Source organism: Scyliorhinus torazame, chromosome 6 (assembly GCF_047496885.1).
Source record: "Scyliorhinus torazame isolate Kashiwa2021f chromosome 6, sScyTor2.1, whole genome shotgun sequence".
Classification (NCBI taxonomy): Eukaryota; Metazoa; Chordata; class Chondrichthyes; order Carcharhiniformes; family Scyliorhinidae; genus Scyliorhinus; species Scyliorhinus torazame.
The window spans coordinates 226,935,418-226,952,696 of NC_092712.1; the positions used below are offsets into that span (position 1 = coordinate 226,935,418).

The following is a 17,279-nucleotide window of genomic DNA, read 5'->3' on the forward strand; positions in this document are numbered from 1 at the left end:
GGCTTCTTCAGTTCTAAATCCCCCTCTTCAAATTAGAGTACGGTGTCTACAAGCTGATTTGTTGAGGAGACACTTTGTTGCTTCTCCTGTTCACACAGATCCCAAAGACCCCTGTGGAGACCATCAGATTTCTAATTGCAGCAGCAGCTCATGTTGCAAAAGTACACAGTAACTCAATGTAAATGTAATGAATGGAGAGCGCCGTTCACGGACCACAAAATCTGGGCCAAATCAACCCAGCAGGCAACTGCATCATTTCCAGCATCACAGACATTTCCCAAGTAAATATATAACCAAACTGGTCATTAAACTTACAAAAAAGCAAAGATGATTCTTTTTAAATATCTGTACAGAATTGTTTAAGCGCCAGTTTTAGCACTTGGAGCACAGGGTAACATACTTGTCCCTGTTTAAATAATACAAGCACAGGGGTTATTCAGCAGAGACTGGTTTAAAAACAGCTCCTAAATCATCTAAGAGCAGAATGAGACAAAACATCGGTGTAAATATATAAATTGAGAAATGGAAAACTACAGTGGATGATAAAATCAGGAATTGCTGTACTATTGCTGAGGTGGAACTTCACATTCTGAACAACAAACATATAAAACAGAGTTATGACACGTCAGGTAAATGGTGCAGATGTATTCAAATCCAGAATGACTTGCCAGCTGAAGCAACTTAGGTGACACAAGATATCAGAACAAAAACTTTCAATTCAACCTTTTACCCCAAAACCAAATTCTTATTTCCCATACACTGTACAACTGGAAAACATCCACTCAATTATCAAAAACAATTGTGTTTCTGTCAAACGGAAGGCAACTATCCAAGATATTTCCCAGTTTTTGTTGCTACTTGGCATTCAATCTGCTAAAGGTTCACAAGCTGATCATTCAGTATTCAATATTCTTTGCAACTTTCCAGGAAGGATGCAGCTACAGAGAGAGGTGTCGCTCTCAGAAATCAAGGATATTGGGGGTGAAGAGCAGCAGCCTGCACAGAACAAACAGAGTACTGTCCACCAGTAGGGCAGATAATGGTGACAAAGGGCACCAAGGAGAATGAGAAACAAGCACTCCAGGCAGAGGAAAAGACAACTGGAGATTACGGAGAACCAGTGCTGAAGAAAACTTTGGCAGATGGTCACAGACATCTGTATCCTTGGCAGTGCCATGCGACAGGTAACTGCCCCCTCATCGCCAAGGCTAGACAACACATTGGGTTCACAATTGATGGGACAACGGAGGATCAGGGAGGACGGAATGTGGTGCCTGCATTGGTGGCGTACCCTGCAATACCCCCGCTGCAAGGTTCTCAGTCGTTGTAGTGGGCTGCTGCGCTCACCGTAACTTGACCCTCCAGACAGGTGTGAACTTTTGAGGACGGTGTGACCCTAGACGTGGACAGCTCATCAGGCAAGAGGCAGAGGGAGGAAGCAAGAGGTTTCCCTGCTGCAGTGCGAGACGGCCTCCTCCTGCCACCTCCAGGAACAGCATCACCCTTCTTTCCCTCATGGTTGTCAGGCCTCCAGCTCGGCTGAAACATCTCGCTGCTTTGTGGTGCAGTGGCCGGCTTTGACATTTACTTTCTCGGGTGAAGCAGCAGCCTCAGTGATGGCCGCCATGGTATCTGAAAATGTCCTCCTCTTCATCTAACCCTACTTCTGCCCCCATTATCATTAATTGGACCAAGCGAAACAGTCTCCATACCAAGGGCTCACTCCCACAAAAATCTGAGCTTCAGCCAGTTTCTCCCAGAAATTTATTTATTTTAAAAAGTATATTTTTGTTCAGATTTTTCATTTTATATAATACAAAATCATACAAAACAAAACAGAACAAAACCCCAGTACAAACATAAACCCCCAAAACATAGCCTACCCCTCCCACAACCCAACCCCTCCCCCTTTTCCTCACCTTAACAACTAACGTTGACCAACTCCATAAAGTAAACAATAAATGGCAGCTATCTTCGGTAAAACTCCTCAATTGCTCCCCTCATGGTGTACTTGACTTATTCAAGGTGTAGGAACTCCATCGGATATCCCAGTCACATTGACGCACTGGGCACAGAAGCAGACTCCATCCCAACAGTAGTCGCATCCGGGCAATCAGCGAGGTGAAGGCCAGGACATCGGTCCCTGTGTCCGTCTGGAGCTCTGCCGAGTCTGACATCCCAAATATGGCCACTAAGGGACAGGACTGCAGCTCAATGTTTAGAATCGCCGACATGGTGTGAAAGAAGGAGACCCAAAAGCCCACAAGCTTGGGGCAAGACCACAACATGTGTACATGACTGGCCAGACCCCTTGAGCAGTGCTCGCACTTGTCTTCCACCTCTGCAAAAAAGCGACTCATTCTGGACTTCGGCAGGTACTGCCTTTAAACCACTTTGAGTTGGATTAAACTAAGGCTCACGCAGGAGGATGTGGAGTTCATCCTATGCAGGATCTCACTCCACACCTCGTCATCTCATATGGGGCCCTAAATCCTCCTGCCACCTGGCCTTAATCCCCTCCACCGTCGCTGCATCCTCTGACATAATCTGTCCATAACTACCAGGAGTGCTTCCTTCCTCTGACCATGCGAGCAAAAGAACCCTGTCCATTAGAGAGGCTGGCAGCGCCACGGGGAATGTCGGGAAAATACATTTTGCCAAGTTGTGAACTTGTAAATATCTGAATAAGTCAGGTTGGGAGAGCCCAAACCTTTCCGACAGTTCCTCCAGACTGGCAAACCGCCCCTCCAGAACAAATCACCCACTCTAGCCAGCCCCTTCCCTTCCCCCGAAAGTGGCATCCAATCTCGCAGGCTCGAACAGATGATTCACACAAATTTGACACTGATCCCAATTTAAAATGCTGTCAGAATTGTCTCCATAGCTTCAAAGTGGTGACAACCACTGGATTTGCCGAATACTTTGGATCGGGAGGGAGGCCGTCACTAACGCCCCCAGACCAGACCCCCTACATGACCTTGATTCCATCTGCACCCACGTGGCTCCCGAATCCTTCCAACCAACCGAACACCTTCTCCACATTAACTGCCCAGGTAGTAAAATATCAGGTTTGGCAATGCAAAGCCCCCTGACTATCTATCCCTTTGAAGGACTGCCTATGAATCCCTGTAGTATTGCCCACCCATATAAAGGACGTAATCAACTCCCCCCAAAAAAGGATTTAGGGAGAAAGATCGGTAAACACTGGAACAAAAACAAAAATCTTGGCAAAATGTTCATCTTGATTGACTGAACCCTACCTGCCACATACAGGAGAAGATTATCCCACCTTTGCAGATTGGCCTTGACCCTATCTACCAAGCTTGCATTTTGTGCAGTTTACGGAAAGAGGCCCAATCCCAGGCTACTTGGACCCCCAGATTCCAAAAGCTGGAACCAGCCATATGAAAAAGGTAGCACCCCCAGATTACTCTCCTCCCCGGGGCATTTACTGGAAAGCACTCACTTTTCCCCCCAGTTTAGCTTGTACCCTGATAAAGAGCCAAAGCACCTCAACAGTTCGATTATGTTACCTGTGGTAGAGCCCAGGACCGTCGCATAAAGTAATAGATCATCAGCATACAGGGACACCCTATGCTCCTCCCCTCGCTAACCCCCTCCACTTATCTGAAGCCCTCAAGGCAATGGCCAAAGGCTCTATCGCCAATGCAAACAAGAGAGGGGACACAGGGCATCCCTACCTTATTCTGACATTTATTTGGAAGCACCCCGAATATTGGTGCTGTTAGGCCCTTGTACAACAGTCGTAGCCAAGACACAAACTTGGGTCCCAACCCAAACTTCTCCAAGACCGCAAAATGATACCCCTATTCCACCCTATCAAATGCCTTCTAGGCATCAAATGCAAGGATACATCTGGAGCAGGCCCTTCAGACAGGGAAAGCACCACATTTAGCAATCGCCTCACATTAGACAACAACTGCCGGCCTTTGACAAAAACCGTCTGATTTTCCCCGATAATTTGAGGAAGACATGGGGCAAAATTCTCCGGTATCGGCGTGATGCCCGCCGACTGGTGTCCCAAACGGTGCAAATCAGTCGGGCATCGCGCCGCCCCAAAGGTGCGGAATGCTCCGCATCTTTGGGGGCCGAGCCCCAACCTTAAGGGGCTAGGACCGCGCCGGACGAATTTCTGCCCCGCCAGCTGGCGGTAAATGCCTTTGGTGCCCAGCCAGCTGGCGCGGAAATGACATCTCCGGGCAGCGCATGCACGGGAGCGTTAGCGGCCGCTGACGGCATTCCCGCGCATGCGCAGTGGAGGGAGTCTCTTCCGCCTCCGCCATGGTGGAGACCGTAGCGAAGGTGGAAGGAAAAGAGTGCCCCCACGGCACAGGCCCGCCCGCGTATCGGTGGGCCCCGATCGCGGGCCAGGCCACCGTGGGGCAGCCCCCGGGACCAGATCGCCCCGCGCCCCCCCCCCCCCCCCCCCCCCAGGACCCCGGAGCCCGCCCGCGCCGCCTTGTCCCGCCGGTAAGGTAGGTGGTTTAATCTACGCCGGCGGGACAGGCATTTTAGCTGTGGGACTTCGGCCCATCCGGGCCGGAGAATCGCGGGGGGGGGGGGGGCGCCAACCGGCGCGATTCCCACCCCCGCCGAATCTCCAGTGCCAGAGAATTCGGCAACCGGCGGGGGCGGGATTCACGCCAGCCCCCGGCGATTCTCCGACCCGGCAGGGTGTCAGAGGATCTCGCCCCTGGTTCCAGCCTCAGTGCTAAACACCTTGGCCAATATCTTGGTGTCCACATTAAGTAGAGAAATAGGGCGGTACGACCCACATTCCACGGGGTCCACATCCTTTTTCCAAGAGAAGTGAAATTGATTATCATAGATTATCATAGAATTCACAGTGCAGAAGGAGGCCATTCGGCCCATCGAGTCTGCACCGGCTCTTGGAAAGAGCACCCTACCCAAGGTCAACACCGCCACCCTATCCCCATAACCCCACCCAACACTAAGGGTAATTTTGGACACTAAGGGCAATTTATCATGGTCAATCCACCTAACCTGCACATCTTTGGACTGTGGGAGGAAACCGGAGCGCCCGGAGGAAACCCACGCACACACGGGGAGGATGTGCAGACTCCGCACAGACAGTGACCCAAGCCGGAATCGAACCTGGGACCCTGGAGCTGTGAAGCAATTGTGCTATCCACAAGGCTACCGTGCTGCCCATGATGTTTGCATTAGCGTCTCAGGCAGGGAATCCTATGGTACCGAGTCCTCAAACAGACCCACTAATAACGGCACCAACTGTCCCACTAAAACTCTAGTGGGAACCTGTCTGGCCCCGGGCCTTATCCGTCTGCGTCGGCCCAATTGCTGTCAAGGCCTCCTCTGTGCTCAACGCCCCCTCCAACCTTTCACATTCCTCCTTTCTCTTATAAAACATTTCAAATGCTCAATTAAATTTGTCCGGAGCAAACACCAGCCTGCAACATGTCTCTTTGCCCTACCAAATATTGGAGGTTGCGATGTTGTGGTCAACCCTGTCTTCTGGCAGAGAATTGAAGAATAAGAAGAATAGACATGCTGCTAAAATAGGGACCCAATGACATTCTCATGCAGATCAGCCTTGCAGCTGTCATGTAGTCATTATATAGTTTCTTCAGTTAGTGCATGAATCTACTAGGATTGCATTACATCATGAGCTTGTTGTAACAATAAATCTGGTTGGAGCTCATTTTCTCCTGCATTCCTTGTGGGAGAAAATGTACAGCTCATTAAATCTTTGGCTTTGGGAGATTCTATGACAATCCAAGCTGCATGGTAACCCTACCTACTATCGGCTGAATCGGGTGGAGAAAAGGATACTCTCTGTTTTATGCTTGTCGATCTCTGGTAACAAATAGAGTTGGAAACCTACAGCACAGCGTTATTACACCCTCCCCAAAAATAAACTTGTACATCAAATTAAGATTACCTGTCAGGAAGCGTGGGTTGGTTATCCAGTCTGAGGGGTACACAGCATACTTGCTCAGGAATCTAGCCTGCAGATATCCGTTATATAGGCAAAATGTGAAAGCTAATGCAAAAGAAATGAAAGGTGTCGCTTTTCCTCCTCTAATTAAAAAAGGGAATATCAGTGACCTGTAACAAACAGAGAATTGTTTACTGCTATTTTTTCAAAAAGAAAATATTCAAACCTGTAAGTAAAATTGAGCCTGGCTAAGTCAGAATTCACTACTGTTCATATATTGCTCTTGATTTTCATAGTCAATAGTTTTCTTATCTCATATTTACTCTTATTATCAGATGCCTTCCTAATGCAGTCACCGAGTCTTGAAACATAGCAAAGTGAATCGCTGAAGTAGAGATTTTAAATTAATTTTACTGAACTATAAGCCATTTGTAGATGTTCAGAAGCACCTACTCCTTACCCAGTGTTAGACATGGGTAACAAAACAAACAAGCTCAAATAATTTGGCACATAAATTCAACGGGTTGTTAGTAAGTTTGTCCCTGAAGGAAGGAGCACCGAGCAGCAATGTCTGTTTTTTTTACGTGCTTTATGCCAGCAGTAATATATCTGGCCAAGCAAATGGCAATCTAGAAGTGAAGTGAAAAAAACATTTTATGCATATACTTCTTCACCAAAACTGCCAGAATCGAACTACAAGTGTGCTGCACCTTACACCTGCATCTGCATAAATCTGTGGCTAAAGTCAAATGAGCTAAATTTCAGGTCCTCAACTTGAACAGGAACAGGATCAGTACAGAATCTGCAGGATACATTTGACATAGCCCACATAGATCACCATGTTTGGAAGATGTACCAATACAGATGTGCCCAGAACGTGCTGCAAATAAGCAGAGTGGGCGGTTGTGATGTCGCTCAATGTCGAACACTGATTGGGCTATCGATCAGCCATGTTGGAGTTGACAGATCCTCTTCAACACCCTCTCTCAAACACTCCCAGCTGGACCAGTGTTCAGCTGCATGAGGGACCACCCCGCCCTTCACTCCCACCACACCCCCCAGCAACATGTAGCGCGTGTCAGCACACCACAATCATGGCAACTCCTCCACATTTCCTGCATATCAAACTAGAATACTCCACAATCAGCATGGTACTGAATCAGAAGCGGTGTGACCAATGTCCAACAGTCATTTTTTGTCACAACGACAATTGCTGAAACAACAGAAATAAATTACTGAATCAAAAACAATCTTATTTATCTTTTACTATCCAATAACACATTTAAGAGTGGGTCAACCCATCTCAATAATTTCACTGAAATTTTCTTGTGCCTTAGCAATCTTCTTTATTATTCTTTGCAACACTGTACGTGCTGTGACTGACCAGAAAGATATCAGGAATAGTTGTGCATGCACACTCGACTCAAATTGTGGCTGCCAACTGCTCCTGATGCCTTGATGGTCAGCAACTGGAGTTTGGATCTTGCCTAAAATATTCAGAGTGATGCTTAATGTACACATCTATATTGCACATATTATAGTTACTACTGAAACATGGCTAAAGGAGGGGCAGGACTGGCAGCTCAATGTCCCGGGGTACAGATGCTATCGGAAAGATAGAACAGGAGGTAAGAGAGGAGGGGGGGTTGCATTTTTGATTAGGGACAGTATCACGGCAGTACAGAGAGAGGATATATCCGAGGGTTAAAAAGGCATGGATTTATCAAGAATAGTCAACATGAATTTGTTCAGGGAAAGTCATACCAGCCTCCCCGAACAGGCGCCAGAATGTGGCGACTTGGGGCTTTTCACAGTAACTTCATTTGAAGCCTACTTGTAACAATAAGCAATTTTCATTTCAATTCATTTTGTGTCTGGCTAACTTGACCCAAATTTTTTCAAGGAGGCAACAAGGTTGATGATAGTAACGTGTTTGGCATAATTTGTGGATTTTAGCAAGGTGTTTGAAAGCGTCCCACGTGGCACGCGACAGGGAAAATGAAAAGTTTACGAGATCCAAGACAAAACCGGGTGCTCCGGTTTCCTCCCACAAGTCCCGAAAGACGTGCTTGTTAGGTGAATTGGATATTCTGAATTCTCCCTCTGTGTATCCAAACAGGCGCAGGAATGTGGCGACTAGGGGCTTTTCATAGTAACTTCATTGCAGTGCTGAGAACTTGTGACAATAATAAAGATTATCAAATGGCAAGTTGAATCCAAAATTGGCACAGTGACAGAAAATGAATGGTAATGATCGATGGGTGTTTTTTGCGACTGGAAGGCTGTTTCAGTGGTTGCTGGAGGGTTCACTACTGGGTCCTTTAGTCTTAAGCATGATTGAGACTTAAATTTAGAAGGCAGCTGGCAGACAATTTGAAAATTGGCTATGCAGTTGACAATGAGGATTGAAGCCTGCAGATGATATCAATGAACTGGTCAGCAGCCAGAAAGGGGGCAAATGGAATTCAATCTGGAGAAACGTGTGGTAACGCATGGAGGGAGAAACAAAGCAAGGGAATGACACAATAGGTGATGATAGGAGGTGTAGAGGAGCAGAAGGACCTAGGAGTGCATGCCCACAGATCCCCGAAGATAGTAGCAGAAATAGATAATGTGTTTAAGAAGGTAGCACAGTTTATAAGAGCATAGAGGTTATGCACTCGTTAGCCCACAGCGGGATTATTGTGGGCAGTTTTGGTCACAGCATTATAGCAAGAATGTGATAATACCTGACAGGATACAGAGGAGGTCCATAGAGGGAGGCCATTTTGACACCAGGAAGAGATCAGCCATGATCTGATTGAATGGTGGAGCAGGCTCGAAGGATTGAGTTGCCCATTTCTGCTCCTAATTCCTACATTCCTATGATGTTGCCAGGAATGGAGAATTTTAGCTGTCAGAAAAGATTGGATAAGCTGGAAGCAAGAGAAGTTTTGAGGGAAAATTTCATTGGGGTGTATAAAATTACGAGGAAGCCTAGCAGGTGATCCATTTCTGTTAGCAGGGAAGTCAGTAACCAAGGAGAATATATCCTTGTATTGGAGTGCTGATTTCAGGCTGCATTAGAGTGCTAAAGTGGGAGTTTTGTGACTAAGGGTGTTCGGTGAGGAGGGAGCGAGATGCTCCTTTCATTTCCTACCTGCCCTCAAAGAGTGAGGGGGGAGCGGGGAGTTTACAAACAGTGCAGCTGACTGGTGAAAAGTCACGGTGGAAATGGTTCAAACTAGATTGAATTGTAAGTCATAAGGACTTTGTTGATTTCTTTGTTTAAGTATGATAGTCTTCTAAAGTTTTGAATTTAAAGGGTTTAGTCATGGCTGAAGAGCTCATAGCAGTGGTCTGCTCTCGGGTTGTAATCTCTGATTTACGTCCAGTGCCATGTGCGAGCGAGTACAGAAATAGGAGAATAGCACAGATGAATGTGTGGCTTAAGAATTGGTGCAGGTCAATAGGAGCATAACGGGGTTTGTGTGGGTGCGAGGGACTCAGAGGGTGAGAAGGGTGTTCCTGGAGTGGGGTAGGGATGGGGGGGTGGGGGGGGAGGGGGCTGGCGAGGGTGTGCAACTGGGTGATGGAGGGGGAGGGGGCGGCACGGAAGAGGCTTGAGACTTGAGGGTACGAGTCTGGAAGCGCTGGCAACAGCGCCGCTGCCGCTCCCTCCAATGAGGTATACCACGAGCCCAGTGGTGGCGGCTACCCTCAAAATTTGGGGGGCAATGGAGGTGGCACAGGGGGGAAGTGGGAGCCTCGGTGTGGACCCAGATATGGGGGAACCGCCGGTTTGTCCCAGGGAGAATAGATGGAGGGTTTTCAGGGTGGCACAGGGCAGGGGATAGGAAGGTTGGGGGACCTGTTCGTGGATGGCAAGTTCACGAGCCTGGGTGAGCTGGAGGAGAAGTACGGGCTCCTCCCGGGAAACACCTTTAGGTATCTACAGGTAAGGGTGTTTGCCAGGCGGCAAGTGGTGGAATTCCCACTGCTGCCGCCACGCACGGTACAGGACAGGGTGCTCTCAGGGGTGTGGGTTGGAGAGGGGAAGATCTCGGCAACATACCAGGTGATGCAGGAGGAGGAGGCGGCCTCGGTGGAGGAGCTGAAAGGTAAGTGGGAGGAGGAGTTGGGGGGGAGGAGATTGAGGAGGGGATGTGGGCAGATGCCCTAGGGAGAGTGAACTCTTCCTTTTCGTGTTTGAGGATCAGCCTCATACAGTTTAAGGTGCTGCACAGGGCACACATGACCAGGACAAGGATGAGCCAGTTTTTTGGGGGTGAGGACCACACCCATATCTTCGGGCATGCCCAGCACTGGAGGAATTTTGGAAGGGCGTAGCAAGGACGGTGTCGAGGGTGGTAGGATCCAGGGTCAAACCGGGCTGGGGGCTCACAATATTTGGAGTTGCAGAAGAGCCGGGAGTGCAGGAGGCGAAAGAGGCCGGTATTTTGGCCTTTGTGTCCCTGGTAGCCTGGCGAAGGATTCTTCTTTAGTAGAAGGATGCGAGGCCCCCAAGCGTGGAACCCTGGATCAACGATATGGCGGGGTTTATTAGATCTGAGGGGGGTGTATATATTTGCTATGTGTTTCGGCGGGTGTTAATTTATTATTTATGTATAGGGGGAGGGGGCACTGGGTTGTTTTGTTTTGTATTTAATTCTATTGGGTTCCTTCTACATTTTATTGTTGATATTTTGTGCAAACTTTAATTTAAAAAAAATTTTAGTTGGTGCAGGAGGGAGGGTTTTAGATTCCTGGATCACTGGGACTGTTTCTGGGGAAGGTGGGACCTGTACAAGTGGGTCAGTCTACATCTGAGCCAGAGCGGGACTAACATCCTTGCTGGTGGGTTTGCTAGTGCTGTTGGGAGGAGTTTAAACTAATTCGGCAGGGGGAGGGAATACAGAATAGGGACACAGCATAACACAGAAAAGCAATCAAGCCAGGGGGAGTACAGCAGCAGGTATCAAGGGAGTAAGACAAGGCGAGATGGCCTCTACTTTAATGCCAGGAGTATTAAAGGTAAAATGGATGAGTTAAGAGGATTGACACGTGGAGTTGTGATATAGTCGCCATCATGGAGACGTACTTGAGGGAGGGGCAGAATTGGCAGCTCAACATCCCGGGATATAGAACCTTCAGGCGAGACAGAGAGGGGTAAAAGAGAAAGAGGCTTTGCATTCTTAGTGAAGGAGTCAGCTACTGCAGTAAGGAGAGATGATATATTGGAGGGAGCATAAAATTAAGCTTTCTGGGTAGAGTTTAGGAATAAAAAAGGAGCAGCCACATTGCTCGGTGTTTATTATAGACCCCTAGATCGTCAATTTCCTGCTGACTAACAAATATGTACGCAATTCACAGAGGGGTGTAAAAATAATAATAGGGTAATTATATTAGGTGATTTCAATTTTCCCAACTTTAATTGGGATAGTAAGAAGTTTTACAACACCAGGTTAAAGTCCAACATGTTTGTTTCGATGTCACTCGCTTTCGGAACGCTGCTCCTTCCTCAGGTGAATTGGGATAGTCATTGTGTTAAGGGCTTCGATGGAGTTCTTAAAATGTATCAAGAGAACATTTTAGTTCAATATGTAGAGGGTTCAACAAGGGATGATGCAGTGCTGGACCTAATTCTGGGGAATGAAGCCAGACAGGTGGTTGATGGGGGAGCATTTTGGTGATAGCGACCAAAACATGGTACAATTGAAGTTTGTTATAGACAAAGAAATAAACAAGTTGCAGAAAAAGGGGGAGAACGGATTTTAATAAAAGAAGATAGGATCTGGTCAAGCAAAGAGTTACTTGTAGGGGAATCTACAGAAGAGCAGTGGAGGCGGGTGGGGTGTTCAAAAAGGAAATGGGGAGGGTACAGGCCCAAAATGCTCCCTCTAGGATAATAGGAAGGAGTAAGAAGCTCAGAGAAATATGGATGACCAGATATATTGAAGATACAATGAGAAAGAAAAGACAGGCTTTTAGCAAGTACAAGGGGAGCGAATCAACGGAGGCATTAGGGGAGTACAGAAAGTGCAGGATAGAGGATAGAAAGCAATTAGGAGAGAAAAGAGGGGATATGAGAAAGCACTGGCTGATAAAAGTAGGAAAAGTCCCAAGATATTTGATAAGTATATCAATGCGAAGAGGATAACCAGGGAAAGAGTATGGCCCATTAGGGATCAAGGGGGAAATCTGTGGGTGAAGCAGGAGGACATTGGTAGGGCGTTGAACGAATACATCACATCTGTCTTCATTCAAGAGAATGAGGAGGTAGATATGGAACTCAGGGAGAGAGACTGTGAGGTTCTTGTCATAGGGAGTGACAAGGTATTGGAGGTGTTGACAAGCTTAAAAATGGACAAATCTCCACGTCAGGATGAATTCTGTCCCAGGATGCAGGGGCTCTGACCCAAATTTTGAATTCCTCTCTGGCCACGGGAGAACAGCTAATGGAGTGAGTCTCACATCAGTGATAGGGAAACTACTGAAGAAAATTTTGAAGGGAAGAACATATCTCCACTTGGAGAGGCAAGGTTTGATCAGAAATAGTCAGCATGACTTAGTCAGAGGGAGGTCATGCCTAAAAGATTTGATTTAATCTTTTGAGCATGTGACCAGGTGTGTAGATGAGGGTAGTGCAGTTGAAGTAGTTAACATGGATTTCAGCAACGTTTTTGACAAGGTCCCATATAGGAGACTTATAAAGAAGGAGAGTGCACATGGGATACAGGGAAATCTTTATTTTCTTTTCTAAAAAATTTAAGAGTACCCAATTTATTTTCGAATTAAGGGGCAATCCACCTACCATGCACATCTTACAAGTTGTGAGGGTGAATCCCACACAGACACGGGGAGAATGTGCAAACTCCACATGGACGGTGACCTAGGGTTGGAATCCAACCCGGGTCCTCAGCGCCTTAGGCAGCAGTGCAAACCACTGCACCACCGTACCACCCCAGGGATACAGGGCAACTTGATAAGGGTGATGTCAGATGGCTGGAAACCAATGTCCAGTAACGTACCACAGGAATCTGTACTAAACCCCCTATTGTTTGTCACTTATATAAATGACATAGATGACCATGTGGAGGGTAGAAGCAGTAAGTTTGCGGATGACACATAGATTGGCCAGGAGGTAACAGTGAAATTGAGTGCCTTGGGTTACAGGAATATATAGACGAGATGGTCAAATGGGCAAAAAAGTGGCAGATGGAATTTAATCCTGAAAATTGTGAGGTGATACACTTTGGAGGGAGTCATTTGACAGGGAGACACTGAGAAGTTCTAAGGAACAAACGGACCTTTGGAGTCCATAGATAGGTCGGTTAATATGGTGGTAAAAAGTGCGCATGGGGCACTTGTCTTTATCAATTGAGGCATGGATTACAAAAGCTGGGAGGTCCTGTTGGAGTTGTATAGAACTTTGGTGAGGCCACAGCTGGAATATGGTGTGCAAGTCTGGTCACCACAATATATGAAAGATATGATTGCACTGGAGTGGTTGCAGAGGCAATTCACCAGGATGTTACCTGGGATGGAACATTTAAGTTATGAAGAGTGGTTTGGAAAGGCTTGGGTTATTTTTGCTGGAGCAGAGAAGACTGAGGGGCGACCTGATCGAGGTGTACAAGGTTATGAGGGGCATGGACAAGGTGGATAGGAAGCAGCTGTTCCCCTTAGTTGAAGGATCAGTTACAAGTGGACACAAGTTCAAGGTGAGGGAAAGGAGGTTTAGGGGGGATTTGAGGAAAAACTTTTTTACTTAAGAGGGTGGTGACGGTCTGGAATGCACTGCCTGAGGGCTGGCTGCCTCACATCCTTTAAAAAGTACCTGGATGAGCACTTGGCACATTCAAGCTATGGGCCAAGTGCTGGCAAATGGGATTGCATAGGCAGGTCAAGTGTCCTTCATGCGTTGGTGCAGCCTCGATGGGCCAAAGGCTCTTCAGCACTATATTATTCTGTGATTTTATGATATCTAAAGTAATTAGCAGAGATCGGGATGATACAGGAACAACAGAAACGACTGCTGGAGAAAGTGGAGAACCTAGAGAACCGTTCTCGGAGACAGAATATCCTGATACTCGGCCTGCCAGAGGGGAAGGAAGGATCGGATGCCAGTGCGTATGTGGGGAAGATGCTGGAGAAGCCGATAGGCCCATCTATGGGTGACTTATGAGGGTCGGGAGCTATACTTTGGCTCGCCGGAGGACGTGGCGGACTTTATGAAGGACAACAACCTGATGGGAAAACAAGGACATTGAAGGAGAACTGAGTTAGAAGTGATGTTTTGCCTTGTAAAAACCTTACGTCTTTTAACTTTGTGATTTAATTTGCGATGTTCGAAAAGTTGTTCGAGATTCAGCATGTTTAATTCCTTTTTCTTTTTATTCTCGGTCTGTTCCAGCTGGCTCTGTTTGAAGGTGTTTGACTAGATTAGATTTTGTTAAGGGAGAAGGGCTGGGCCTTTGTGCTTGGACCTTGGGAGGGAATGTTTGTTAGTTTTTTGTGCTTTTTACCATTGTTCTGGAAACTTATACTAAGAGTGTGGGGGGGGGGGGGGGGGGGGAAGACCAGCAGGTGGTAGGATGCTAGGCGCCAGGGGTGGGAACTGCCAGGCTAGCTGGGAGGGTTAGTTCACGGAAGCAAAGTGGGGGATGAACTGAAGAGTAACATGGGGGAGGGGGGGAAAGATGGGTAAACTGCTGATGAGGAGGGGACTTTTAGGGTGTTGGAGGAGGAGAGTGGATGACGGTAGTGGCTGGGGTGCGGGCCAGGTCTGATCGACAGGGCAGGGGGGTAAGGTGCCCCCCTGACCAGGTTGGTCACGTGGAATGTTCCTGGACTGAATGGGCCGGTCAAAAGAGCCCCTGTGTTCGCACACTTGAGGCAGCTGAAGGCGGACGTGGCCATGTTGCAAGAGACGCACTTGAAGCTGAGAGACCAAGTTAGACTGAAGAAGGGATGGGTCAGACATGTGTTTCATTTGGGATTTAAAACAAGGGGGGAGGGGGGCAATTCTGGCATTCGAGGTGGGAAAAATAGAGGCAGACCTGGGGGGTAGATTTATTATGGTCAGTGGGAATGGCTGTGGTGTTGATGAATATATACGCCCTAAACTGGGATGATGTTGCGTTTGTCAGGAGGGTGCTGGGGAAGATTATGGACTTCGACTCACACCGGCTGATTATGGGGGGGGGGGAGAAGATCCAGTGTCCACAGTGGAGGTTTGATGTAGGGCTGTTAGCGGAGGATGAGATCTGTGAGTGGGTGAGGGAGGCCATTCGAGGGTACACAAAGAGCAACGACACAGGTGAGACTCATTAAAGGCCTTATCCAGGAGTGGCCCCAGTAAACCAGAAAACATTTTATAAAACTCCACTGGATATCCATCAGGTCCCGGGCCTTACCCGATTGCATCGCCCCCAATCCGTCTATCACCACCCGAGCCCAATTGGGTCCCCCAGGCCTTCCACCAGCTCCTCATCTACCTTCGGGATGGATTGGGAAGCATTTTGAAGGCGGTTATCAAAGGGGAATTTATTTTGATTCGGGCCCACAGGGAGAACACTGAATGGGTGGAGTTGGACAGGCTGGTAGATGAAATCTTACAGGTGGACAGGAGATATGCGGAGCCTCCGGATGAGGAGCTCCTGAAGGAGCGTCAGAAACTTCAAATGAATTTGGGCTCCTGTCCACAGGTAAGGCAGAAGGGCAGCTGAGGAGGGTAAAAGGGGTGATGTACGAATATGGGGAGAAAGCTAGTAGGATGTTAACACATCAGTTGAGGAAGCAGGAGCGGCGAGAGAAATTGGGTAAGTAAAGGATATGAGGGGGAAGGGGATGGTGGACCCGGGGCGGTAAATGAGATGTTTCGCAAATTCTATAGTCGACTTTATAAATCGGACGCCCAGCCGAGGAGGAGGGTAGGAAGCGATCTTTGGGGGGGGGCTAGAGTTCCCGAAGGTAGATGAGGAGCTGGTAGAAGGCCTGGGAGGCCCAATTGGGCTCGGGGAGGTGATAGACAGATTGGGGGCGATCCAATCGGGTAAGGCCCCGGGACCTGATGGATACCCAGTGGAGTTTTATAAAATGTTTTCTGGTTTACTGGGGCCGCTCCTGGTTAAGGCCTTTAATGAGTCTAAGGAACTGGGAATGCTCCCCCCAACACTATCACAGGCATCGGTCTCTCTCATCTTGAAACAGGATAAAGACCAGGAGAGCTGTGGATCATACAGGCCTTTTGAACGTAGACGCTAAATTGCTGGCAAAGATCTTGGCCACACATATAGAGGACTGTGGCCCGGAGGTAATCAGGGTGGACCAGACGTGATTTGTGAAGGGCAGGCACCTGACGTCCAACATTAGACAGCTCTTAAATGTTAAAGTGATGCCAGCGGAGGGGCGAGAGGTTGAGGTGGTAGTAGCCATGGATGCAGAAAAGGCTCTTGACCTGGTGGAGTGGGAGTACCTATCGGATATTCTAGGCAGGTTCGGGTTTGGGCAGGGCATTGTGGATTTGGTCCGGTTGCTATGTCAGGCTCCAGTGGCGAATGACCAACTGGTCCGGTCAGAATATTTTAGTCTTTGTAGGGGGACAAGACAAGGGTGCCCGCTCGCCCCACTACTGTTTGCCCTGGCCATAGAGCCCTTGGCAATGTCCCTTAGGTCATTGAATGTCTAGCGGGGGATAGTGAGAGGGGGGGTGGAACAGAGGGTCTCACTCTACACGGACGATTTACTTCTTTATATTACAGTTGGGGGGGGAATGGCCAGAATCATGGAGGCACTGGAAGAATTTGGGCGGTTTCCAGGCTACAAACTAAATATGGGAAAGAGGGAGGTGTTTGCGATTCAAGCACGGGGACAGGAAAGGAGATTGAGGGAGTTACCTTTTAAAGTGGTGGGGAAGGGCTTCAGGTATCTGGGGATTCAGGTGGCTAAGGATTGGGGGCAGCGCCACAAGTTAAATTTGGGTAAAGCGGTCGATCAGATGAAAAGGGATTTCTGCAGGTGGGACATGCTCCCGTTGACACTGGCGGGGAGGGTGCAGACGGTGAAGATGACAGTCCTCTCGAGGCTGCTGCTCTTTTTTTCAATGTCTCCCGATTTTTGTCCCGAAGGACCTTTTAGGAAAATGAATGCGGCATTGTGTGGGCTGGTAAAACCCAGAGGGTGAAGAAGGCACTCCTGGAACGGGGTCACGGAGAGGGGGGGCATGACTGCCAAGTTTTATTAATTATTAATGGGTGGCCAACATATCTATGGTCAGGAAGTGGGTAGTGGGGGAGGGGTCGGTTTGGGAGCGATCGAGGCGGCATCCTGTAAGGGTACGAGTTTGGAGGCTTTATTA

General features: G+C 48.1%; 1 protein-coding gene across 2 annotated transcripts in view; it reads right to left on the bottom strand.

The window, feature by feature from the left end:
• Nucleotides 1–17,279, bottom strand: part of srd5a1 (steroid-5-alpha-reductase, alpha polypeptide 1 (3-oxo-5 alpha-steroid delta 4-dehydrogenase alpha 1)) — a 62,724-nt gene that overhangs the window by 16,056 nt on the left and 29,389 nt on the right. For both annotated transcript variants that reach the window (XM_072509487.1, XM_072509486.1), the window contains one exon: nt 5,942–6,108. In XM_072509487.1, the coding sequence (XP_072365588.1) occupies nt 5,942–6,108 (167 nt within the window). The remainder of the gene's footprint in view (nt 1–5,941; nt 6,109–17,279) is intronic.